This window comes from Miniopterus natalensis, chromosome 9, assembly GCF_054644295.1.
Source record: "Miniopterus natalensis isolate mMinNat1 chromosome 9, mMinNat1.hap1, whole genome shotgun sequence".
NCBI lineage: Eukaryota > Metazoa > Chordata > Mammalia > Chiroptera > Miniopteridae > Miniopterus > Miniopterus natalensis.
In genome coordinates, this window is record NC_142089.1 from 26,659,470 (window position 1) to 26,685,985 (window position 26,516).

General features: G+C 39.9%; 2 protein-coding genes across 5 annotated transcripts in view; one reads left to right on the forward strand and one right to left on the reverse strand.

Moving 5' to 3' along the window:
- The window catches only part of GPBP1L1 (GC-rich promoter binding protein 1 like 1), a 37,541-nt gene extending 20,182 nt beyond the window's left edge, over positions 1 to 17,359 (reverse strand). The window contains exons 1-4 of one of the 4 annotated variants that reach the window (XM_016199268.2): positions 16,815 to 16,925; positions 3,919 to 4,261; positions 3,227 to 3,338; positions 2,527 to 2,641 (exon numbers count right to left, since the gene is read on the reverse strand). In XM_016199268.2, the coding sequence (XP_016054754.1) occupies positions 2,527 to 2,586 (60 nt within the window). In that variant the 5' untranslated portion in view covers positions 2,587 to 2,641; positions 3,227 to 3,338; positions 3,919 to 4,261; positions 16,815 to 16,925. The other 3 variants (XM_087820400.1, XM_016199267.2, XM_016199269.2) reach the window with 3 other exon arrangements.
- Positions 17,360 to 18,852: 1,493 nt separating this feature from the next.
- Positions 18,853 to 24,684, forward strand: TMEM69 (transmembrane protein 69). Its single transcript, XM_016199331.2, has 3 exons — positions 18,853 to 18,938; positions 20,951 to 21,089; positions 22,234 to 24,684. The coding sequence occupies exons 2-3, from the start codon at positions 21,048 to 21,050 to the stop codon at positions 22,936 to 22,938; spliced, it is 747 nt and encodes a 248-aa protein (XP_016054817.1). The 5' UTR covers positions 18,853 to 18,938; positions 20,951 to 21,047; the 3' UTR covers positions 22,939 to 24,684.
- Positions 24,685 to 26,516: the final 1,832 nt, after the last annotated feature.

Sequence of the window (26,516 nt, forward strand, 5' to 3'; positions counted from 1 at the left end):
TCTGAACAGCTTATTATTTCTGTAAATTATTTCAGAATTGGAAATCAGTGGTTTAATGACCACCTTCTTAGGCCATTAACAGCTACACAAAGTTTTATAGTTTTATAAAACACTTATTTTCAAACATTACTTAATACTTTTAACAATACTATAATTTTGCATCATCCTCATTTTACTCATTTACATGAGGAAAGAGGTCAGGAAGAATAAGTCTTTGAGGTTACGCAAAAAAGAAAGCAGTTTACAAAAGTTTTATAAATGAATTCTAATGTCCCTTCTTATTCCAAATAATTTTATTCTATGACATTCTTTAATCTCAAATGACAGAGACCAAAGTCTAAAAAGCCACTTGAGCCCAGCCAGGCGTGGCTCAGCGGTTGAGCGTCAACCTAGGATCCAGGCGATCGAGGTTCAATCCCCAGTCAGAGCACATGCCTGGGTTTTGGGCTCGATCCCCGGGGGGGGGGGCGTGCAGGAGGCAGCCGATCAGTGACTCTCTCATTATTGATGTTTCTCTCTCTCTCTCTCTCTCTCTCCCTCTCCTTTTCTCTCTGAAATCAATAAAGATATACTTTTAAAAATAAAAGCCATTTGAAGTATATGTATATTTGACAAGGGCTTACAGAAAAATTATAGGTTGGGGCACAGACTTTTTTACATCTACTTTATTTATTTTTGCAATCCTCACCCAAGGATATTTTTTTCATTGCTTTTCAGAGAGTGAATGAGAGAAAGAGAGAGAAAAAGGGGGGGGGTGTCAATTGGTTGCCTCCCGCACGTGCCCCGACCGGGGCCGGGGATCGAGCCTGCAACCTAGGTACGTGCCCTTGACCAGAATCGAACCTGAGATCCTTCAGTCCGCGGTCTGACGCTCCAACCAGTGAGCCAAACCAGTTAGGGCTACATCTATTTTACTAATATTTTCACCAATACTTGGTGTTGCTAGTCTTTTATTTTAGCCATTGTAATGAGTTACAAAGATTTTTCTCTTATTCTTTTTCTAAAAGTTGTACAGTTTTTAACCTTAAAAAAAAAAAAAAAGTCTTTATTGATTTCAGAGGGAGGGAGAGGGAAAGAGATAGAAACAATGATGAGAGAGAGTCATTGACTGGCTTCCTCCTGCATGCCCCCTACGGGGGGTCAAGCCTGCAACCTGGGCGTGTGCTCTGACATGAATCAAACTGTGGTCTCCCGGATCATAAATTGATGCTCAACTGCTGAGTCATGCTTGCTGGGCTGGTTTTTAATTTTTAATTTAGGTTATGATCCACTCTGAGTTAATGTCTGTGTATGATATGAAGTAAAGATTGAAGTTCTCACCCCTGCCCCGCCCCCACATATACATCCAGCTCTAGAACCATTTGTTAAAAGAGACTGTCACTTCTGCATTAAGTTACCTTGGCACTTTAGTAAAAAACAAACTGACTACAGTATATGTATAGGACTATTTTTGAATTCTCTATTCTATTCCACTGCTTTATATGCCTATCCTTATGTCAATACCATACAACTTTGCTTACTGTAGCTTTATTCAAAATATTGAAATTATATTTTCTCTCTCTCTCTTTTTACTTAGTCCACTGTGCTTTATGATTTATTCTTTGCAGATGTAAGATTTGCATACTTTTAAATGCTTTCCTGGATCCCATACCTAATCCCTCAGGCCCATCACCCCAAAGCCTTGGGTCAGATCATGTCAATCAAGGGCAATTCAAGCTGAAGTTTAGAGCACAAGCTTGAGGGTCTAGCTAGACGAGAAACATCTTCCCCAAAATTGACATTTAAAAATAGGGAAGGTAGGCAATTTTTTTGAGACTACCTATCAACTTTGTCCCTCCTCTATTGGTTGGCAAAATGGGAAGCATTTTTAACTTTGCTAGCTTCCTAAAGGTTTTCTTTATCAATAATTTAGGCTGTTTTGTGCACTGTAACTAGGGCTACTTTATTTTATAAGAACTGGTGGTTCCATTTGTCGTTATTCTTAATGTAACACACATTTTCTCCTAAAATCATTAATTACTGCCTCTAAATAGAATTTCTAGGATTTAACTAAAATAGAATTTCTAGAATCCAGGTAGTAGGTAGCAATCAATTCCTGTCTTTCTATTTTCCTCCCCCTCATCTACTACTATAGATAAATATGCATTCATTCCAAAGGTCCATTTCCCCAAAAACCATTTTCCTTTTACCTCTGCCCCTCTGCCCTCAGTAATATGTTAGTAGGTATGTTTTCCAAAGTGTGCTACAGCTAATACAGAAAGTCTTAAGTGTGCCATGTAATGATAAAAAAGCTTAGCCTATAATAAAAAATGGTACACACTTAACAGTAACAGGGTACACACTGACTTGGTCTGCCTAATTATATCCTATTAAAACAAAAGTAATTAGTCTATAGAAACATATTTGAAATCCTCAGGCAAAGCTGAATATACAAAAAACACCTAGACTGTAAAACAGAGGCCACAGACATGCTGGGGATGAAAAAAAACTGTTATTTGGATAGTTACTATAGGAATGGAACAGTACCTTAACTGCCTGTGGTGTTGAGAAATTTAGCCAAGCAGGAACAAAGTCATGCTGCGCCATTTAGGTCCAGTGTCTCTTTTCAGCAAGGTGAGGCATCCAACCTCATTGCCAGGATCTGAAAATGAGAAAACTCAAATCATTTATGCTTGCAACGTCTTGATACTAATGTGTAAAGGAGTTTGTAATTATTTTAGATTCTACTCTTTACAGAAAGACCTGCCTGCCCTGAGCCCCTCTAGACTACTGATCAGGATCCATACTTCAGAGAAGTTCTAAACAAAGCAATGGTCCATAAATATATGACCATGAAAAATACATAAAGAAAAATGTGACATAGATCTGGAAGATTATATGAAAAAAGCTAATGAATTCTTGAGTTATAGCAGAAGAACCTTAAGAATCAACACCTACTCAAAATCACAGATATTTATGAAAGGAGATTAATCTCCTTCAGGTAACTTCTGGCAAAAGCAGTAGAAAAGATCTTCCTAGAGAAGGAAGACACAACCTTTCAAGAGTTCTATTTAGTTCACATTAATTTCCTCAAACACCATCATCAGTTTTCCTTAGAGATCCATTAGTGTCTCCAAACCACCCAACTGATACTTCCCCAAAATTACATACATCAGAAAGTAGTATATTTTCCATGATACATATACATTCAGTCTTCTTCCAAAGTTAGACATAGGAGAATATTTACCCCAGAGTGTAACCTCTGTGGTCCTGTTTTCTGAATTCCTTGAGTGTGCCAGCTGGATTTCCCACGAGGTTCTCGTTAGAAGGGTGCTTAATAAGGCTGGCCAGCAGCACACCTTATGATGAAGCACAAAGAAGCCAGGCTCTGTGTGGATCACTCTCTCAGTCCCCTCAATTGCTCACCTTAAACTACCTAGTTCCTGACACGTTTCCAAAAGGGAAAGGGGGAAGGGGAAGGGGGAGGGGAAGATAAAAAAGTATTTGTTACATTTAAAAATGGGGGGAAGGGGAAAGATCTATGTCTATTGTTCACCTCATTCAACTTCCTTGAGTGATGGCACTATGATGTTGTTTAAATAGATAATACATGGACATTTGCACAGTGAGTACAAACACTGTTCATAGCAAGGTCATAACTAGAAAGACAGGTGGACTCCCATGGGCAAATAATGTCATCTAAGTGACAATCAAAAATATAGTATTAAAGAGCTATAAAAGATCTTCTGAGCACTCAACTCCAGTGGCAAAACATTACACGACAAAGCTCTTAGTTTACAAATCTCACTCTTACACAGCTGCTAAAAATAGTGTGCAGGTATGCATTTATATTTGTTTTATCCTTCAAAATCTAAGGATATGAGAAATCGTGTTTAAAAAAAAAAAAAAAAAAAAAAATCAGACAGGAACTTGATATACTTTGCCCTCCAAAGAATAGCAGCTTTCAAGGCAAATTTCTTGGTATAAAGCTCTCAAATATGTCTTCTATTTCTTTGGTCTTCACTATTTATAAATTCACAGCAAAATTAAAACACGTAGAAAGACAAGGGTTAGGAGGAGTCAAGGAGAAAGTTCCAAAGTGAGGTTTTCTTCTCTTCAGTTTTCTGTATTTCACTTGTTTTGCTGTTTCCTGAAGACTGAAAATTGAGCTACTGGAAGGTGATGTGAAGAATCTTCTACTGCCTCAGTAGAGAAGTCATTTATTATTTTGGATCCATTTCCATCATTATTCAATCTTTTAAAAGGCCACAGGAATCTAACACTATAAAAAAAACACACACAAAATAACATTATCACAAGGTGAAACCATTATTATATGTAATTGCTAAAATGAGACAGTCAAATGATCAATCAAATAAAGGTCGTAGGAGTCGAAACTCTTAAGTCCAATTTAGACATTAACGTGTCACCACCTAATAGCAACAACATAACTAGCTATAATTCTAAGGATTTTAGAAAAGTCGCCTGAAGACTTGAGTCTGCTTTTTTAAATTTTAAATCCTCACCCAAGAATATGTTTTCAACGATTTTTGAGAGGAAGGGAGAGAGAGAAACATCGATTGGTTGCCTCTCATATGTGCCCTGGAATCGAGATCCACATCCTGCAACCTCTTGGTGTATGGGACAATGCTCCAACAAACTGAATCATCTGGCCAGGGCAACAGAGTCTGCTTTTATATATACAACCATTCATCCAATTAGCTAACAAAGGTAATTCAGAAATGCAAATTATGCCCTGGCCAGTGTGACTCAGGTGGTTTGAGTGTTGTCCTGTGAACCAAGAGGTGGCAGGTTCAATTCTTGGTCAGGGCACATACCCAGGTTGCAGGTTCAATCCTTTGTTGGGGAGGCAACTGATGGATGTTTCTCTCACATTGATGTTTCTCTCTCCCCTCTTCCTCTCTTTAAGGTTAGTTAAAAAACAAAAACAAAAAAACAACTTAATGCATCTGTTAGATTTAGATTTTCTTTCATACATACAACCGTTTGCCATAACTGGTCAAAGAACCATATAACTTGCTCATTTATTACCAAAATCATCAACTAATTATTTAGTACTAACCACAGCTAGGTTTTGTTTTTAAGAAACAAGATGTCCGTCATAGCTTTCCTCATATATTTACATATTTTTAGATACCCAGTTATCAATTAAGAGACTTAAGCTCTTATCTTCTGATGCAGTAGTAAGATAGCAGTAAGAGATGACACAAACATTTGACTAATTCCCAACTACCTTCTAGGGGCTAGAAACTTTTTTGATATAAGAGAATGCTTGCACCTGTGGGCAATTCTGGTATGCTGTGGTAAATTCTAGTTTGGAGGGTATAATGCATATGATCAATTGTCAGCCTTGCTCTACTGTTTTAAGTTCATGGAAATAAGACATACCAAATTCAGAATAGTAAATACCTCTGTGGGGAAATAAAGGGAAAGAAAGAAAAAAGATCATGGGGGGGGGAGGAGCTTCAATTGTATCTATAATGCACTATTTCTTTTCTTTCTTTTATTAATCCTCACCGGAGGATATTTTTTCCATTGCTTTTCAGAGAGAGTGGAAGAGAGAAACACTGATTGGCTGCCTCCTGCACACACCCCAATCCAGGCCCGGGGATTGAGCCTGCAACTGAGTTATGTGCCCTTCACCAAAATCGAACCTGGGACCTTTCAGTCCATGGATGGAAGCTCTAACCACTGAGCTGAACTGGCCAGGGCTGCACTATTTCTTAAGCTGAGTGATGTGTACATGACTATTCACTTGTTCTCTATACGTTTTATATACTTGTAATACTTAAAGAGTAGTAATAGAATAAGCATATATGAAGTTAGGTAAATGATTTGAATAATGTAATTTATAAGTTGAAATACATTTAAACATACATATTTATCAATCAACCAGAGTATATATAGTCCTTCAGCAAAAATGGAATAGTCTTAAAAACTGACCTCTTATACTAGTTATAAGACATCTCAATTAGTTCCAAAGAATAAAACATTGCATGTTCTCTAATCATACTGTAGTAAAATTAGAAAATGACTTTCTCTTCCACTCTTCTTCTCCTTCCTGAAGAAATCCTGTCCAAGGCCATGAGGTAGGGTCAAGCAAGTTAAGGATCTGTGAGTGGCAGAGGGGTTGCTGCAGAGGCGCAGAGCAGGGTGCTACGGCCTAACCAGATGTGAAGGGTGTCCATGTAAGGTGGAGGACGGAGAAATGTGTGTGTGTAAGGCAGCAGCCCAGTGCAGGTTGTCAGAGCCCATTGGGCAACACAAGGCAAGTGTCCCAATAGGAGGGCAGTCCAATGCAGAGTGGAAGCCTGAGTGGAATGAGAAGGGCATCCTGGCAGAGGGACAAGGCCAAGCTGGTCGAGGGCTTCCATGCAGCAAGGTGCCTTGCACAGGTGTTCCAGCCTGGGTGTCGTGAGAAAGAAATCCTTTCAAGGGAGGATGTGGCAACAGGAGGTTGGTCATATATTGGGAATTGATCAAAACGTAAAATATATTAGGAAACAATGGGAATCAGATTTCTTACTGTGAGAAAGGAGGCAACACGATAAAGAAAATTTCAAAATAAATTGAGTGACAAAAAACACAATAAATTTGCAGTATTACAGCTGGAGCAGTATTTAACAGAAAATAAATTTTAAAAACACTTTTTAAAAAGACTAAAAGGTTAGGAAAAAAATCAATGATTTAAAGATTGTAATTCTTTTGAAAAATATTAATGAGACAAACTCTGGTAAAACTGCTTGGGGAAAAAAGATACAAATAAAGACAGCATGAAAAAGGGGAAATAAACACAAGAGATTAAGGACTATTAGAAGTAAAACATTATTATTATGAAGAATTACATGCTAATAAATGTGAAAAATCTTAAACTACATAAATTTCTATGAAATGGCAAAACCGGCACAGTAATAGAAAACTTGAATAGACCTGTATGTATATATTATTACATATATCATGGACACTTAAATGTGAATCAGAAAACTACCCCCTCCAAAAGGGTTCCAAATGAAGAGAAACCAAATCTCTGCCTTTAATTTGCTCTCTTGGGCAGCAAAGAGGTTCCTTGGTTAGTGAGCTGGGACACGGTTGACTAGCACTTTGGCCCAGCCCTGGAGTTCAGGGCCAGCCTGCATAAAGAACAGCTAGATCAAACATAATCTCCTGATATCTGTTCTGTGGTCCAGTCTAGAGATTTTAAAAATCAGGAATGACTGCAAGACATATTCTAGGGAAGACAAGCTTTTAACATAAACAAATTAAAAGAAACCTATTCGCAAAACATTTAGGAAGAAGTAAAAGAAGCAGGACTTCATAACTGATGGGATATGGGGGAAGGTGGTAAAGAAGAAATATAGGCTCACATTCTAGTTTCTAGCCATGCAACTAGGTAGATGACCATTACTATATAATTCACTGAAATAGGGAGTAAATGCTGATTGGTTACTGTTCCTTCAGTAATAAATGCATGATGACAATGTCCCTATTAATAGCTTCTGAGGAAAAAAATACCAGTCAAATCAAGCTTCCTTATGGAAAAGACATATTAATTGCTTGCTAGATACTTTTTGTCTTAAGAATTCTGGTTTAAAGACAGAAAACGTGAAATTCAAGGCAGAGAGATAAATTACTCATTAGATTATGAAACTGTTAGACATGAAGGAAAATGCCTCAATTTAAAATGTAAACAGTTCCACATTTCAAAACCCACTAGGTATGTTCCAGTTTTCCAATTAATACAGACCATCCTAACACTCAACCTCAAATTTTTCTAGCCGAGTCCCAGTTGAGGATTGTGGAGAAAATACTAACTGGCAATGTTAACTTACCGACCATCTTCAATATACTAAGACACCTAGGATGTAAAGTTACATAAGAGTGTGGTTTGTGTACCCATGTGCACAGTATGTGGTAGGAAGATGACTGACAAATGGAAGTGTTTAGTAAAAGGAAACAGAAGAAGACAGAGGACATAATTTTATAACTTTCTACCCTCCTTTTTTTTTAGAGAGGAAGGGAGGGATGAGAGAGAGAGAGATGTGAGAGAGCTACATCAACCGGTTGCCTCTGGTATGTGCCCTGACTGGGAATCTAAGCTGCGACCTTTTGGTGTATGCAACAACGCTCTAACCAACTGAGCCAGCTGGACAGGACAAGGTATATATATATTTTTTAAATTTCAGGGAGAGGGAGAGATAGGAACATCAATGATGAGAAAGAATCATCCGCTGGCTGCCTCCTGCATGCCCCCTACTGGGGATTGAGCCTGCAACCCAGGCACATGTCCTGACAGGGAATCAAACCAGTGACCTCTTGGTTCCTGGGTCCACACTCAACCACTAAGCCACACCAGCTGGACATAAATTCCTACTTTTAAAACCTGAGTCAAATCATGAGATACTATTTCACACCTATTAACCTGCCAAAAACTTCTGAAACTATCAAGTGTTGATAAAGATGTAAAGCAACAAGAAATTCTCATATATTGCAGGTGGAAGTGTAAACCTCTACAAACACTTCAGAAAACAGTCTGGCAAATATATAGTTGAAGCTGTGAAACCTCTATGACCCACCAATCTTTTTTTTTTTTTTTAAAATATATCTATTGATTTCAGAGAGAGGAAGGGAGAGGGGAAGAGAGAGAGAGAAACATCAATGATGAGAGAGTCATTGATCAGCCGCCTCCTACACGCCCCCGACTGGGGATCGAGCCGCAACCTGGGCATGTGCCCTGACCAAGAATCGAAGCCCGATCGCCTGGATCCTAGGTCGATGCTCAATCGCTGAGCCACGCCTGGCTGGGCAACCCACCAATCTTAATCACACATGAACACAACAAAATACTGAGGCCTTTCTCCAGATAAATTTTTAAAGGTTGAGAACTACTGCTTTTAAGAATTGGGAGTAGATAAAAGGGAAAATTCTGGTCTAAGATGATCTTTAAAAAGACATTCACGAAGTTTTTCACTTTACTAGTTAGGAGATTACCCTAAATAGAGGCAGTAACAAACAAAACCTTCTGGAAGGCGTGAACTCGACAATTTAAAAAATCAGCATCCGCCCAGTCGGGAGTTGCTCAGTGGTTGAGAGTCAACCTGGGATCCAGGTGATCAGGGTTCGATTCCCAGTCAGGGCACATGCCCAGATTGCGGGCTCCATCAATGACTCTCATCATTGATGTTTCTATTTCTCTCTCTCCCTCTCCTTTCCTTTCTCTGAAATCAATAAAGATATATTAAAAAAAAAAAATCAGGGTCCTTGGTTAAAAGAAACCGTATTTAGGTAGATTAAGCAGAAAAGGAATTTATCAGATACTGAGCATTCAGAGAATGAATAAGAGCCTCCTTAACTTGGTAAACATGCAGAAACCAAGTAAAGCTTACTCAAAGCTACCAACCAAGGTCACACCACAGGAAGAGCCTCTTAGGAAACTGCTCCGCTAGCAGTGCCACTGCCATCAGCCAATGGAATGGATTCTAAACTGTCCTTACTTCTTTGCACCTCTCACTCCAGATGCAAGTCCCCAATCAAGCATATTTGAGTGGCACAGCTGCCGGAGTCCAGGACAGAAAGTGTATGTGTGTGTATGTGTGTATGCATACAAGTTACAGGCACACAAGCCTTTCCAGTTTCCTCTCCCACTAAGTCACAAAAAGGTAACACTGGAAGGGGATTAAAATGGTAATCAGACAAAAGGAACAAAGGATAGCTTTAAAGCCCAATGAGTAGAATGTGCAACACAAGAATCCTTGCAGTCTTCCCATTAGTAATAAACTTTAACGTGTACCTTCTTCTGCTTCATTATTCTAAAAAACATTTTCTGAAAGTAATTTTACAAAGTACAGCTTATTTTATTTATTAAATATATCTTTATTGATTTCAGAGAGAGGAAAGGAGAGGGAGAGAGAGAGATAGAAACATCAATGATGAGACAGTCACTGATCAGCTGCAGCCCGCAACATGGGCATGTGCCCTGACCGGGAATCGAACCCTGATCGCCTGGATCCTAGGTCAACCCTCAACCGATGAGCCACGCCCAGCCGGGCCAAAGTACAACATTTTTAAAAACTAAAATTTATAACCTTTCTCAGGCAGTTAATCTCCTTTCCAATACTTTGTCTTTCAAAGTCACAAACACTTGCTGCAACCATACCTACATACTTACTATCCCACTAATAGAAATGGAATCACTGAAATCACAACAGTTCCAAATAAGAATAGTATGACTGCCTGGCCGGGCGTGGCTCAGCGGTTGAGCTTTGACCTAGGATCCAGGCAATCGAGGTTCAATTCCCGGTCAGGGCACATGCCCTGGTTGTGGGCTTGATCAATGACTCTCTCATCATTGATGTTTCTGTCTCTCCCTCTCCCTCACCTTTCCTCTCTCTGAAATCAATAAAGATATATTTAAAAAAAAAAAAAAAAGAAAAGTATGATACATGTGTACATTTACTATCTAATGCAATCTGACACATTAAAATTCTGGATATAAGATTCAGATAACTAAGTGGATTAGATTTATGCAAGTATTTGAAACTAGGGTTTTAGAATCAGCAAAAATGTTTTTATAGCATTTGTTTCAAAAGTCATTACTATCAGCCCTAGTTGGTTTTGCCCAGTGGTTAGAGCATCAGCCTGTGAATTGAAGGGTTCTAGGTTCGACTCCAGCCAAGGACATGTACCTCGATTGCAGGCTTGGCCCCGGTTGGGTTGCGTGTGGGAGGCAACCAATTAGTCTGTCCCTCTCACATCAATGCTTCTCTCTCTCCCCCCTCCACTCACTCTGAAAAAGCAATGGAAAGAGTATCCTTGGATAAGGATAAAAAAAAAAAAGTCACTATATCAACTACAGTACAAACAGGCTATTCAGTAGTAATAACTTTTATCAAATATTTGCAGCTACACTGGACCTGAAAGGCTCCAAATTCCCTATGAATGTAAGTAAATAGACTGTCATATTTTTAAAAATTATAGTTTTTATAATTGAGATTTAATAGTCACTACATCACAAGACATATGTTTTTACTTCAAGTTCATTTTACTTACAAGCATTTCTAAAAATCTCTTAATAATGAACTTTGCTTCCCATCCAAACATTACTTTTACCTTAGAAGAGCAGGCTCTGGATCTAGCTGGCTCTGTCATTTACTAGCTGTGTGACTTTGGCAAGTTACTTCATTTCTTTTTTTTTAATCCTCACCTGAGGATATTTTCCCCATTGCTTTTTAGAGAGAGTGGAAGGGAGAGAGATAGAGAAACATCGATGTGAGAGAGACACATCGATTGGTTGCCACCCACACACGCCGGGGCTGGGGATGAAGCTTGCAACAGAGGTACATGCCTTTGGCCAGAATTGAACCTGGGACCCTTCAGTTGGCGGGCCGACACAATAACCACTGAGCCAAACCAGCTAGGGCTACTTCTTTTTGCTTCAAATCCTTATCTATAATTTGGAGGTTGTTGGAAAGTTGATGATTAAATGAGTGAATATATGTAGTGTCAAAAATAGCTGCCAGGATGTTTTCCCCTGGGGGAAAAAAGAGAAGTGTCTGCCAAAAGTGAGTACTCAGTGTTGGAATAAAATGTTTAATAGATGGGGAGAATAAAAGAATAGGGAGAAAAACACTGTTTTTGAGAGAAAATTTCACACCAAATAGGCTGAGAAAACCACTCACTAGTAACCAAAACCAGAACACAAACCCACTGCAAACCCAGCATACTTAGCTCAATTTTTATGATACAATAAAAAATATATATATACTAGAAAGAAAAAGGACAGGAAAAAAGCTATCTGAAAAGTTAATATCGAATGGGACTGGGGGATCCCCAAACCACACAGAATCACCTATGAAGTTAAGTCTTCTCCTCACTCCTCCTCCCTCAAAATCAATCTCAATCTAAGCCTCTACATCTATCTACCAATTTACAGGAAAATCGAGAATATGGGAAACTCTGCAGGACAAATGACCGGGTTTCTTCAACAAAGTACAAGGACAAAAACAAAGAAACAAAAATTAAGAGGCTTGAAAGAAAATCAGTCAATTACAGTGTGTAGGACCTGAGTTCTCATTAAAAACAAACAAACAAACAAACCCCCCAAAACTGGAAAAGTCAACAGAAACATAGTATTTAAGAAAAACAAAACAAAAAACTCCATATGCAATGACCATTTCAGATTTCACTCAATTGGTAAAAGGACGTTCATTAAAGACAATTTCAGACAATATATAACAATTATGAAGTGCTTGTTATTGCCAGGCATTGTTTTAAGAACTCTACAAATATCATTTTATTTATTAAACACAATAACCCTATGAGATGATACTATTGTTCCCATTTAACAGAGGAAGAAGCAGGCACAGAAACCTCACCCGAAACTCCCCCAAGGTCATAAAGCTGTTAAGTGACAATGTTGAGATTCAGACTCAGGCTATAAAGTTGGCTCTTACTATCCCTGTGGAAACAGCTCTTTGGAATCAGATAAGACGCCTGAATCTCCACCTCTCCTTATGCTATGTAAATTATTTTACTTCTCAGAACCTCTGTACACTCACTTGTAGAAGGGTTAATATCTTTTTAAGAAATAATGAGGTTAGCTCGTCCGGGCATGGCTCAGCGATTGAGCGTCAACCTAGGATCCAGGCAATCGGGGTACATGCCCGGGTTGAGGGCTCAGTCCCCAGTTGGGGGCGTGCAGGAGCTGCCGATCGGTGACTCTCTCATCATTGATGTTTCTATCTCTCTCTCTCCCTCTCTTTTCCTCTCTCTGAAATCAATAAAGATATATCAAAAAAAGAAAAAGAAAAAAGAAAAAGAAATAATGAGTTTATATATTGGACTGTATTACAGCCTTTAGCTTATGAAGCTCACAATAAATAGTTCTCAGTACCCTTCCCATCACACCTGGTGAGACTAATTAAAAAGTAGAGCTAATAATTCATAAACACATAGCAGAAACACTGGAATAGCTCTACCTTTTAATTAACTAACTAAAGAGCACCCAAACCAACTTTTCAACATACTTATAAACTTCTAGAATAGCAGTAATTCAAAAAAGAATATTTTATATAATAAAACTTAAACTTATAATCAGCAGAAACAAGTCTGCAATCTAAATCTAAAGTATAGCCAACTTATATAAATTCAATTTTTTTGAAAACAAACAAAACTTATTCCACACAAACAGACCTACTGTTCAGAAGTGTACTAAAACTTTATGCTGGTGATTCTCTAGCCTGATGTCCAGTTAATATAAGGCAAAATAATTTTATTATAGAAAAGGTAAATTTAATTAGTATGTTAAAAAACCAACTCCTTAAAAGACAGCTTTCTATGTTGTTAACCTGTGAATATTTTTGCACTTATTTGTTAAACTACTAAATTCTTTGGTGGCAGGAATGTTTTAGGGTCATCCAGGTATTCCTAGCACCCAGCACGCTGAAACTGGCACCATACATAATATATGCTCTAGCAGTTCTTTTTAAAAAAATTTATTTGGGTTACATTCTTTAATAAAACTATATAGGTTTAAGGTGTACAATTCTATAATACATTATCTGCATATTGCACTGTGTTCCCCACCCCTTTCTTAAAAGGAGAATGACCTGTTTTGTCTAAAAACTGAAAGTTAGCCTGGCTGGGCATGGCTCAGTGGTTAAGCATTGACCTAGGATCTCGACCTAGGATCTCGACCTAGGATCCAGGAGATGGGGGTTCGATTACTGGTTAGGGCATATGCCCGGGGTTGCAGGCTCAATCCCCAGTCAGGGGCATGCAGGAGGCAGCCGATCAACGACAACTCTCTCATCACTGATGTTTCAACTCTCTCTCTCAAATCAGTAAAGATATATTTCAACAACAACAAAAAACCCCCCTGAAAATTAGCCCTGTCCATTAGCTCAGTTGGTTAGAGCATCATCCGGATACGCCAAGGTTGTGGGTTCTATCCCTGGTCAGGGCACATACAAGAATCAATCAATGAATACATATATAAGTGAAACAACAAATCATTGTTTCTCTCTCTCAAAAAAACAGAAATAAAATAAAAAATGAAAAATAATTTGCCTAAAAGAGCAACTAAAGGCTGATTATTTGCTTTAGTAAAGGAAAATAACTATTAGAATCCTTTAAATATCTGCTTAGTATACTTGAAATCATCTATAGAAATTCAATTTACATAACAATAGCAATATTTCACCTCATTAGTTAAGATATACTTTTGGACAAAAGAAGATTAAGTTTTACTCTGGTCATTTTTGTTTTGGGCAGACTTCAGTGGGAAATAAAAATCAGAATTTGATTTAGAAGTGACTTGGACAACTAGGTCTCAGCACAAACCCATATTAAATTCCAGACAATGGTACTAATACTGACTTACGAGGTAGCATCAGCTATGCACCACCTAGAATTTTCTTCCCATCCAGTTGAAAAACCATAAATACACACACCGAAATTTACTTTTTCCATGAACTACTTTTCCAGTTGGGATCCTTTAAAATTTTGTGTACCTCTCATCTTTTCAATAGCCTTATTTTCATCGTTCAAGGCAGCAGCCACAATGGTTAATTTAAGCACAACGACTTTTAGAAACTGATTGCTTCGGTTAAATACAGGCTCTGCCGCCTACTAGCTGGATGAGTCTCTGGACATTTTCCCCCCTCAACTAAAAAATGAAGGGTAAAACAATATTTACCTCATAGGAATAATAAATTAATAAATATAAAGCCCCTGGCACATTAGAGTTATCACTGTTATTAGTGTATACAATTTACCTATAAAACAGATATGCAATCTGCTGAAGTCTGATTCAGAATTGTTTTATGTTTAACTGAGCATTTAAAAATGTATTATAAGCAGAAATGTGTCCTAGATCTCTTATTATTCCAAACTTATTAAAACAGTTGCATGTGCCCTCCTTAGCCGAGCTACTAAACAGCCACTAATGGAGAAAACTAGTTGAAGTTATTCAAAATAAAAAAGACTTCATAACATTTCCCCCCCAAATTTCAAGAGCTATAAGATACTATCCACGAATCAACAGAAAGAATATTTACATCAATATTACAAACCTTTTGAGTACCCTGGGGGAAAAAATTACAATAAGGTCTCATCTAAGTATATGGGTCCTGTAGGCAAAGATGGCAAAAAACAAATGACTTGTAATTTCTATAAAGCACTTCAAATGTTTTTTTCTTCTTTCAAAAGCACCAAAATAAGAACAAAAAATCCTAAAAGAACTGACAAAAATAAATGTTTGTGTTGAAAGAATGTAGGAAGTTAAACTGAAACTGACTCCCTGGGGAAGATGACAGTTTATTTAACTATTGAATCCAAAGTTCTCATTCACATTAGCATTTTATTATTTTATCTTTTAGACAAATTACAACTTGAAACTCAATCACCTTCCCAAACACTGAAGTCAACCATTTCTGGTTTCCATTCTCTGCCTTTTTGTTTTCAGTTACACTTCTGGATCTTATGGTTAAAAAAAAAAAAAGGGCAAACAAAAAGACAGGTTTTTTTGTTTAAAAGGGCACAACAATCAGACACTCCACAGCTCGTTTGCTTTCACTTGTCTTAGACTCCTCTAATAAACGACCCAAACTTAACAGCACTCTGATTACCTTTCAAGTATTACACATAAAAGACCTTAAAAAAGGCCAGCAGTCCACCAAATTACAAATCTAAGTCTACTGAAGAATACCGTCACTTTACTTTTGGATAGGATTTACACAGGAAAGTGACTTGTTACTAAACTAAAACATGAACCACCCATGAACTCCGTGTTTTCCTAAGCAATAAATATCAAAGTTAAGAGCAAGTATTTCGACAAATATGACAAACCAACCTCGAAGCGCACAAAGTTGGCTGACAAAATTAACACCACAGCACAATTTCAAAACTATAAACAATTACAAAAAACAAACAAACCCCGTACCCACTCTCTCGTAAACTTTTGGAGTAAGCAAACTTCTTTATTCTTTAGCCTCACCTTTGTTTTCACCTACCAAGGGCTCTTCAAGATAAGACATTAATTGCAAGAAAACCAAGATTCAATTGTAGTCCCCGCAAGAGAAACAACTAAAAATTTAATACGGCTTAACGTATTTTAAGGTACCGAAGCCCAGGGCACTTCCCCAAGCTACAGCCATTTTAGATTCAGCCTTTCTTTTGAATTTCACCGCGGGGGGGAGGGGGGGAGTAGACTTAAAACAGGAAAAAAAAAAATCCTCCTTATAACACTTCAGTATCTACCAGCTTTTTTTTCGGGGCATTGGTGGTAGGTGCTGGACAGACTGAATCTAAATCAACGAAAACACCTCGCTACCAAGGAAAACCAGAATGTTGGGGGTTAAAGGTTGTCCCCCTCCATTTACTCCACATTTGACTTACACGGTTATTTCCTCCTTAGATTTTCCTTCATTGGAAAAAAGCTCTTGGCTCTAATCTAAGAAGGAAAGAAAAAGAAACCTGTAAATCAAGTCACTCAACCGCCAAGCCGAAACGCCTGGAGAGGAGCCAGACAGCCGCAGGTGAGTGCTCCGACCCGAAGACCGAAGTTGAAGAAGGAGCACTCTGGCGGAGCCGCGGCGGCGACGCTCGCGCTCCAAGCGCCACGCGCCGGGGGAGGTGCCGGGCGCCAACCACACGACCGTGGGCTCCGCTCCCCTTCCCCGGGCCGACTTACACTCAACCACCTGTGTGAGAGCCTCCTTCAAGTTCTTTCAACAGCCGGCCGGTCAGGGACCGGACCGAGTCCCGCTCCGGGAAGATCCTAGATCTCTTACTACCCGTTGTCGGGAACTCCTACTCACCGGGCAGCGGCCGGGCTACAACTAGGGACCAGACGCGGTGTCTGAGGACGCGTCCTCAGCTTCCTGATCCCGCAGAGGTGGAGAGCCCACAACCATAACAAAGCTCTTCCCAAAATGGCTGCCCGGCCCACAAGGCCCAGGAGGGGCAGAGCGGGTGGAGGGGGAGGAGCGATGACCAGCCCAGCCCGCCCCCATTCAACACCGCCTCACACGCCCACCCACTCCCACCGCCCACTGGGGACGCACGCGCACGCGCCCTGTTCGATGACCCCGACGGCGCCCCACGCAGCCAACGTTCGGGCGCGTGAACGGCGGTTATTCCCTGCCCCACCCCCCAGCTCTCTTTGCCCGGACTAGAGGAAGCGGCCAGCTGAGCTTGGTACTCTCCTTATCTCCCAGCCCAACACTAGGGCCAGGACCCGTGTCAATGAGTGGGTGGTTTGTATGTGTGTACCGGGGTTTCCCCGCCCCTTCGTTCTTTACCCTCCCACACCCCACCTCTGGGCAAGCACCCGTCCCCAGATTACCTCTACAAGTACTAGCAAACCGGTTTCGTGGTAGCATGCGATTTCCTGCCCTTTCCCACCTTCCGCCCCTACACGTGCGCGTGTCGTTAAGACTCCAGCCCCCAGCAGGCCACACGCCTGAGCTCTGGAGGCCACCGCTGCCGGGCCCGACGCGCTACCAGCTGGGAGTGGTAGTTCCGCCTGGCGGCTGGCGTCACGCCCCCGACCAGCACAGTGAGGCTTTCTGGCCTCTGCCTGGCAGAGAAGCTTCCTACCCAAAGTCTCATTGGGTGTTGCAGGACGGGAAGGGGCGGCGCTGCCATGACAGACAAAGAAGGAAATAAAAGTGAAAGCCTATCGCGACTAGAAGCGGTTACTGTTAGGAAGAATACTCTGTGAGCCTGTCCTGCACTGGAAGCTAAACCACATGATGGCCGGCAACCAGGAAGCTAGGCTACCCAGAATCCGCGGGATGGAGAAACTGGCCGTTGTGGGCCCCCTGAGCTGTCCTCTTCTTAAGAAAGCTGCTCAAATTGCATGGTGCTGTTCTTCTTTGATAGACTATAAAATGGAGGCCCAGAGAAGGGAACGAACTTGCCACATAGCCGACAAGTTAAAGCGAAGGGTGACAGGGCAAATGATCTAACTTTCTGAATCATCCCCAAAGCTCTTACCATACCTTTCATAAACGTGAAAATCCTGGCCCTTTCTTGTGCTCTTTTTTTAAAAAATATATCTTTATTGATTTCAGAGAGAGGAAAGGAGAGGGAGAGAGAAAGATAGAAACATCAATGATGAGTCATTGATCGTCTGCCTAGCCGGCAACCCGGGCAAGTGCCCTGACTGGGAATCGAACCCGATCTGGATCCTAGGTCATGGCTCAACCGCAGAGCCACGCCCGGCCCTGCTCTTGTGCTTTTTTTAAAAAAAATTTGTTGACAGTATTACAGATATCCCCTCCCCCAGTCCCTGCCCCACCCCACCCCAGGCCTTCCCCACACTATTGTCTGTGTCCATGGGTTATGCACATATGCATATATGTTCTTTGGTTAATCTCTTCCCGTCCCCTCGACCGTCTCCTTGTTTCTTAATGAAGTTTCCAGGTCCTAGCAAAGAGAATGGAAGTAAAAAGTTTTTCTTAAATAGTATTAGTAATTCAGGATCCTAATTCCCAGTGAGCTGTGCCCTGTCAATCCCTGTTGTTATGCAAACTGAAAGGTGAGTTCCAGAGATGACAAGCAATGTGGCCAATTCACACTTGGCCTAGACTTCAAATGTCCCCTACCTTCTTCCACCATAACTCTGAGATTGTTTCAGTAGTTGCACACTACCTTCCCGAACTGACTAGGAAACCTGGAATAGAGAGGCAAGGATTCTTCAGGTATCCTACAGATTTCAAAAGCCGACTTTCACTCGAATTAAGAGATTGACCCGAGACAGAAAGGAAAGCCAGCGTGGGAACCACTTAGCGCCGGTCAAGTCCCCACCCGGATTCTTTTTCTTCTTTTTAACCGGTTGACAGGAAGTGGAGGATTCTCCACTTGCCGGAAGTGCCTTTTCTGGAGTACTGGGCAGTTCTTGCAGCTGGGCTTTCCGTTTCCCCGCGCGACCTTAGCAAGTGAGTAGTGGGGCTGCTGCCAGAGGTGCAGGTTGGGAAGGGGGGCACAAAAGGTTGGCAGTAAACCGGAGCCATGGGCAGTGTCGGACAAAGTTTACGGAGGATCCTTGCGTTCAGACTCCCTTTTCTCAGTTGTAGGCTCTGAGGCTTGCAATTTGCAGCTTTTTTGAGGCAGTGGAAATACTGAGCGTTTTCGCCTGAATTGAAGCGGATTAACCTTTGGGTCTGTCCTTAATTCCCTAACCAGTTGGCCGTCCCGGGGTTTTAGGCTATCATTTATTCGCTTTAACCCATGAGTTGGAAAGCACATGTCACAGTACATAGGGAGTTCGAAGGTGGAAGGAGCGCTGAGAGTTTAAGTGGGGTGATCTAGAAGGCCCTTAGGCAGGTGATTTTTATTTTTATTTTTTTAAACATATCTTTATTGATTTCAGAGAGAGGAAAGGAGGGGGAGAGAGAGAGATAGAAACATGAATGATGAGAGTCATTGATCGGCTGCAGCCCACAACCCGGGCATGTGCCCTGACCGGGAATCGAACCCCGATCTCCTGGATCCTAGGTCGACGCTCAACCGCTGAGCCCCGCCTGGCCCCTCGGCAGGTGATTTTAAGCAAAGGGCCTCCTGCAGGGAGTCAGGAGGGGTATGTGGTGAAATCAATAAAGATATATTAAAAAAAAAAATCTACTCAGAGGCCCAGGATAACAACTCCCTACTTGCTTCCTATGTATAGAATGAGGGCATTGACCAGCATATAGGAGTTCTCAGATCTGTGGTCAAGAAATTAGTTCATTGCCTTGGTTGGTCTTCCCCATAGCCACGGTTGCGGGTTCCATCCCCAGTCAGGGCACATACAAAAAACCAACCAACAAATGAGTAAGTATCGATGTTTTTTTTCTTTCTTTCTCCCTCTCTAAAAATCAATTAACTTTAAAAAAAGGAACAAAAAAAGAAAATAGTTCATTAAAATTGTTCATGGAAAAGCAACTGTGGGTTTTGGATTTTTTAGACACCTCATTCTCCTGGTTAAGAATGGGACTCGAGCCCTGGCCAGTGTTGCTCAGTGGTAGAGCCTCCTCCTTAGCACCAAAGGGTTTGAGTCCGATTCCCGTCAAGGGCAGGTATCTGGGTTGCAGGTTCGTCTCCCCCTGTGCGGGGCATGTGAGGGAGGCAACCGGTCCACGAGTCTTTCTCACATCGATGTCTCTCTACTCCCCCCTTCCACTCTCTCTCAAAATCAATGGGAAAATATCCTTATTGGCTACTTATATTAGTGTTCTTAACCATTTCCCCTTATGCAAGGAGGAAATAGCTAATATTTTTGAGTGTTTATGTCAGAGACAGTTCTCAGCTCTTTACATTTATTAACTGACTTAATTTTTACAGCCACCCTGTGTGTAGCTGTTATAATCCTTATTTTCAAAGGTGAGTGAACTGCATCATAGCAAGATTAAACAACTTGCCCAAAGTCACATAGATACTAAGTGGTGGAGCCAGTTTTCCAATCCAGATTGTATGACTCCAAAGTCTGTGCTCTTGCTTAATAGGTTATACAGTCTCTCAGCAGCATATTGATGAGGTTATTGTATTAAATGAGTTTTTGCATATAAAACACAGTGTCTGGTTCAGAACTGAACTGTATTATCATTATTTATGATGATGATGATGATGATGATTTTGAGCTGTAAACTCCTAAGTTCCAAAATAGGTAACAGGGACGGGGACAGAGATGCTATGACCTTCAGTTTTCAAGATGAGAAATTAGCACTTCAAGGAAGCAATTCATTTAAGGTCACACTGCAGGGAAATGATGGAGGTTATCTGTAAAATCCAGATCTCTGTGCATTACTCTTTTTAGAGAAGGAAAGGATCTATTGACATGTTACTGATTTTTTGAAAACGTTAATGACTGTTTTCAAAGGAAACTGTGTTATATAGAAGAAATTCTTAAGTTACTTTAAAAAATTATGTATAAAATGAAAAAAAATTAAGTGCCATCTTATTTTGTGTACAGCAACATGCTTCTGATTCAGCCTGTCCACTTAGTTGTAAAAGTACATTAATCAGAACGACCTGGCATCTTCCTGAGCAAGACTTCATTAGGGCCCAGTATGCTTTACTTCATCCAGAAGTTTTCTCAAGCATCTTCAAAGGTTGGTTTATTCAGCAAATATTTGAGCACTATTTGCCTGGCATGGTTTGGCTGAGCAATAGCAGTGAAAAAGAAGATAAAAATCCTATCCTGATATATTGGGGGGGTGTGTGTTAAAATACAAATAAGTAAAATATTTAATATGTCAAGTGGTAGGTAAGTACTGTGGAGAACTATAAAGCAGGGGAAGGGAATGTGGAACAACACTTACAATTGCACTGTATATAAATAGCATGGTCAGAAGTTAGGGAATGGGCCATGCAGGTAGCTTAAGAAAGAACATTCTAAAGGAAAAAAGGCCCCAAGATGGAATCATTCCTTGCATTTTGAGGAATCACCAGGATTCTTAAATAACTTTCATTTTTCCTTTCATCTAACACTTCTTGAGTTACTGTTAGTCTATTTACTAGTTGAAGCCTGAATCTGCTCACTAAAGCACAGAATCAGCAGGGAAGGTTATTTGGCCATGTAACATGAAAGTTACAGGGATTTTTTTTAAGGCAAAGAAAAAAAGATGGTCCTGGTTCTCGAGTCTACTCAGACAAACACACAATTTTAATTCATGTGAGAATAATAATGGAAGTGCACTTAGGATACTTACTCATAGGAGCATAACATCAGATTGGAGAAAGCTTTAAGCTGAATTTGGAAAGACAAGTTCCCTAAGAGAAAAGTAGTAAGACAGAATGCTAGGCAGAGACATGTAGAAAGCCATGGAACTATAAGAAGTAGGCAGTGCCCATAAAGCTATATTGTAAGGTAGATTGCTTTTTTCTACATAAAATAGCATTCCCACAGTGATTAGTCTGCTTTTGTAATTTATAAATAGAAGAGGCAGTTTAGAATGCCAAATACTAAACATCCAGTCTTTACCTGTTCTTTGAGATATTTTTCTCATGTGATAAGATTAGCAGTAAGCCAAAACATAACTGGCTTCAATTCAGTGGTTTCTTTCGCATATTGTATAGCTGTTAATAGCCTTAGCCAGCAACAACATCACTCTGTAGTCAACCTTTCTGTAAAGTTTGATGTGCTAACAGAAAGCAGTTTGTTTTTAAATTGTTCTAGATTGGAATTAAGATATTTGGTGATATATTTTTTAAAAAAATCTGTTTTTGTCTTCTGGTTCCTTTTTCTCTATTTAGATGCTGAAGTATCCTTTCACAGTCAGACTAGGATCCAGCAGGAGAACAGAAACTCTTTCTCTCAAGACATGTCTCCAGGAGAACTTTTCACCTTTGGTTTTAAGGCCTTGGCCTTTCACATCATTTCCAGTGTGTGTGAACAAGACACAATACTATCATACTTCTCCATGCAGCTTTAAGAAGCAGAAGCAAGAATTACTTCCAGCCAGGCCACCAAAAACTATTACATACCTGCCTGACAGCCCAAAGCCAGCATTATACGTGTCTCTGGCAGGACTAATCCCCTTCCTTGCGCCACCACTGGTCATGGTAATGACAAAGACTTATATCCCCGTATTAGCTTTTAGTCAGATGGCTTATGGAGCCAGTTTCCTGTCTTTCTTGGGAGGGATCAGATGGGGTTTTGTTCTCCCAGAAGGTAGTCCAGCCAAACCAGACTTCCTCAATTTAGCTAGTAGTACAGCTCCTGTCATGTTTTCATGGGTTGCCTTCCTTATTTCTGAAAGGCTCAGTGAAGCTGTAGTCACAGTAATAATAGGTTTGGGGATAGCATTACATAATGAAATTTTCCTCTTGCCACACTATCCCAACTGGTTCAAAGCCCTGAGGATAGTAGTCACTTTAGTGGCCTTTTTATCATTTGTATTCACTTTACTACTTAAAGATATTTATCCAGAGAAGGACCCACGAGATCTGGTCAAGTAGAATAAATATAAAACTCTGTAGATGATGTTAGTATGTTGGCTACAAGCCTTATAAGGTTGTTTACATCTTTTCTTCTACTACAGTTTAGCTGTTTCCCACCACTACTAATTTATTCACATTTTCTCATTTCTAGAAATCTTTATTTCATAGGAATTATATGATTGACAGCTTGAGAATCCCTAACAAGTCCTTTTGATGTCATATTAGGTTACAGTTCTCATTCAGTCTTATGAATTATATAGTGGTCTACTCATACATTTCAATGTTTTAATTATTTTGAAAAAAAAAAGTAAAATTAAAAAAAAAAAAGATGAGCCCTGGCCAGGTAGCTCAGTTGGTTAGAGCACTGTCCCATATGCCAAGGTTGCGGGTTTGATCTCTGGTCAGGGCACATAAAAGCAGCAGCCAATGAATGCATAAATAACTGAAACAACAAATTGATGTTTCTCTCTCTCTCAAATCAAATAGATGAAAAATCCCTTTTGCTAGAGCCTATGATCAATGAAAAACACACACATTCTCCCATTTCAAGAGGGAAACTTCAGTCCATGAATGTCTGAAAATAAGTGATTCCAGGGTGGAGTTTTCATTGCAGTTGCTCCTGGGAATTGCATTTACAAGCTCGTTTTACCTGATATAACCTAGCTATATGAGCTGAAAGGATCTGTGGCTCTAAAGTCATTTGGGAGTAGTGTCACAAGGTGAAGTTATGTTTAAAGAGAAACTGGACACATTTTCCAGTTTTTATTAGGATGTTTGGTAGAGTATAGATGCAACTTATCACCAAATAGAAAACCAGCAGGTCAAAATTATTTAAAAGATAAAGCTACCACCTAGTCGGTTTTGCTCAGTGGTTAGAGCGTCAGCTCGTGGACTGAAGGGTCCTGGGTTTGATTCCAGCCAAGGGCAAGTACCTTGGTTGCAGGCTCTGGCCCCTGGACGCATGCAGGAGGCAACCGATCAATGTGTCTCTCACACTGATGTTTTTCTCTCCTTTCCACTCTCTCTGAAAAGCAATGGAAAAAAACACCCTCAGATGAGGGAAAAAAATAATAAAGCCACTAGTACATAAAATTAGGAAAAGTCAAGCTGGAGTCATATTGATATTCTAATGAATGGGGCTATCTAGTTTTACGTGTCAACTCACAGAAAACTTTTTCAAAACAGCCAAAGCATCACCTTAGGATTCTAACTTGTAAACCTTGTCTCTTGAGATTCTTCGTCTCATAAAAAAGAAATATATGTAAGAATATAAATAAGGAAATGATATCACCTGGTATGTTATCTTTGTATTACTCAAATATCAAATTTCACAAGTAAATTATATACATGTGATTTCCACTGTAGTGATTCTTGCTGTGAAGAGAGAAGAGTCTAGATTGGTAGCCTGTTTACTTTCTTACACACCTGTTAGAGGCTGAATTGTGTGTTGAAGTCTTAATCCCCAATATTTAAGAATGTGACCTTATTTGGAGATAGGGTCTTTACAGAGGTAACACAGTTAAAATGAGGTCATAAGGGTAAGGTATAATGTAATATTACTGGAATTCTTATAACAAGGGAAAATTTAGAGATAAACACGCATACAGGGAGAATGCCATGTGAACATGAAGATGGCTATATGTCAAGGAGAGAAGCCTGGAACAGATCCCTCCCTCAGCCTTCAGAAGGAACCAACTTTACCAACACCTTGAGTCCAGACTTCCAACCTCTGAAACTGTGAGACAATAAATTCTGTTGTTTAAATTTCTGTGGTACTTTGTTACAGCAGCCCTAGGCAAACAAATATAACACCATAGAGCTAGAACTTGTTCAGATCATTGAGAAGTTTACCAGTTAAAGCCTCTGGATGAAACCCCACATGACCCTTCTTTATTAAGGAAGAGAACAGTTTACTACAGCCTGATAATAAAGGAAAGGAAACTCATACTATTCAGATGATCCGTCTCAGAAGGAAAAGCAAAATCTCAGAAGAGCAAAAATAAAAATACTTTATTAGTATATTCTTTTTTTTAAAACAATCTTGTCATTACCTAGGAAACAATAAGCATATTTATAATTGCCTACTTTTCAAGGATCATCAGGACCTATTAAGGCCAAACATTGATTGTCTTGACATTACATTTTCTGCCACAGCAGTACATAATGCCCTCTTCACAGTGCCATTTTAGGTTGCCAGGCAGTAGTGAGAAATTATAGGAGCATTTTATAAATCTCTTTTGAATCAGAATGCAGAATCTCTGTAACTAGAAATGTTAAAGGCACATGAGCTTAAACATTCTACAAATTATCTTGACACTTCATTCCTTGACATTTTACAGATTCCAACCAGGTCTCTGTGACCCTTCAGACTCAGAGCTTTCTGTCTGTACTACGTAAGCTTTTCTTTCTTTTTAAAGATTTTAAAAATTGATTTTTAGAGAGAGGAAGGAAGAGTGAAACATTGATCAGCTGCCTCCTGAACACCCCCAACCCAAGATTGAGCCTGAAACCTGGGCATGTGCCCTGACAGGGAATCGAACTGGCAACCTTTTGGTGCACAAGACAATGCCTAACCAACAGAGCCACACCAGCCAGGGCCATACGTTTTTCCTAATACAAACATAGTTAAGTTATGAAGAAAACTCCTTTTGGGCCAATCCAAATATTTTGGATATGAATGCTACCTGAGTCTTTAATGCTTGAAGTTTTCTATCTAAATAAGCTGTTGATCCTTATAACAATATACTGAAGGACTTTAGTAAAGAAAAAGGGGCCCGGTGAGGCATGGTTCAGTGGTTTAGCATCGACCTAGGATCTAGGAGACTGCGGTTTGATTCCCGGTCAGGGCACATGCCTGGGTTGCAGGCTTGATTCCCAGTCCGGGGCGTGCAAAAGGCAGCCAATCAGTAACTCTCTCATCATTGATGTTTCTATCTCTCTCTCCCTCTCCCTTCCTCTCTCTGAAATCAATGAAGATATATTTTTAAAAAGAAAAGAAAAGGGGAAATCCAGAATATACTAACCAAATCCTGGAATCAGCTGAGTAAAAACCTAATGTATGCAAGATCTTTAATATAAATGGCTCCAAATGACTAGTAGAAATAACTTAAAAGTGATGATCACGTACATGAATCTTCCTCTCAGAACTGGACAGAGAATAATTCTTTAGAATGCTTCTCGGGGGAAAATACATTTTGAGAGGTAGTGTTGGATCGGAAGCCTTTCCTTTTATACTTATTAGTCAGTGTCTGTAAGAATTTTCACAGGCATCTACAACTTCACCTTCTCTAAGCAAGGTAGTAGGTTTGTAGGAAGCTCATACTTAGGTTTGTCCAAGTACAAGTAAGCTTTACAAAGCTTAATGATCTAATGAAATTCCATCTTCCCAAAGCCAAGCATATTTTTGATGACTATTTAGAAAATAGGGGAGAAATTTCCTAGGTGCATACCACCTACTGGGCTTTATCACCCATTACATCATCTTATTGCAATAAAGGACTGTCACTAAGAATCTCCTCTTAATTACTCACTTGCATTCTCAGCATCAAAACAAAAAACATAAGTGAGCAAAAGCTTTTTTTATGCTGTTATCAACA

Excerpts from the sequence above, each read along its gene's own strand:
- TMEM69 (XM_016199331.2), top strand. The coding sequence starts at position 21,048 with ATGCTTTACTTCATCCAGAAGTTTTCTCAAGCATCTTCAAAG. Across the intron at positions 21,090-22,233 it reads TTTCTCAAGCATCTTCAAAG|ATGCTGAAGTATCCTTTCAC; the intron begins GTTGGTTTATTC and ends TTCTCTATTTAG.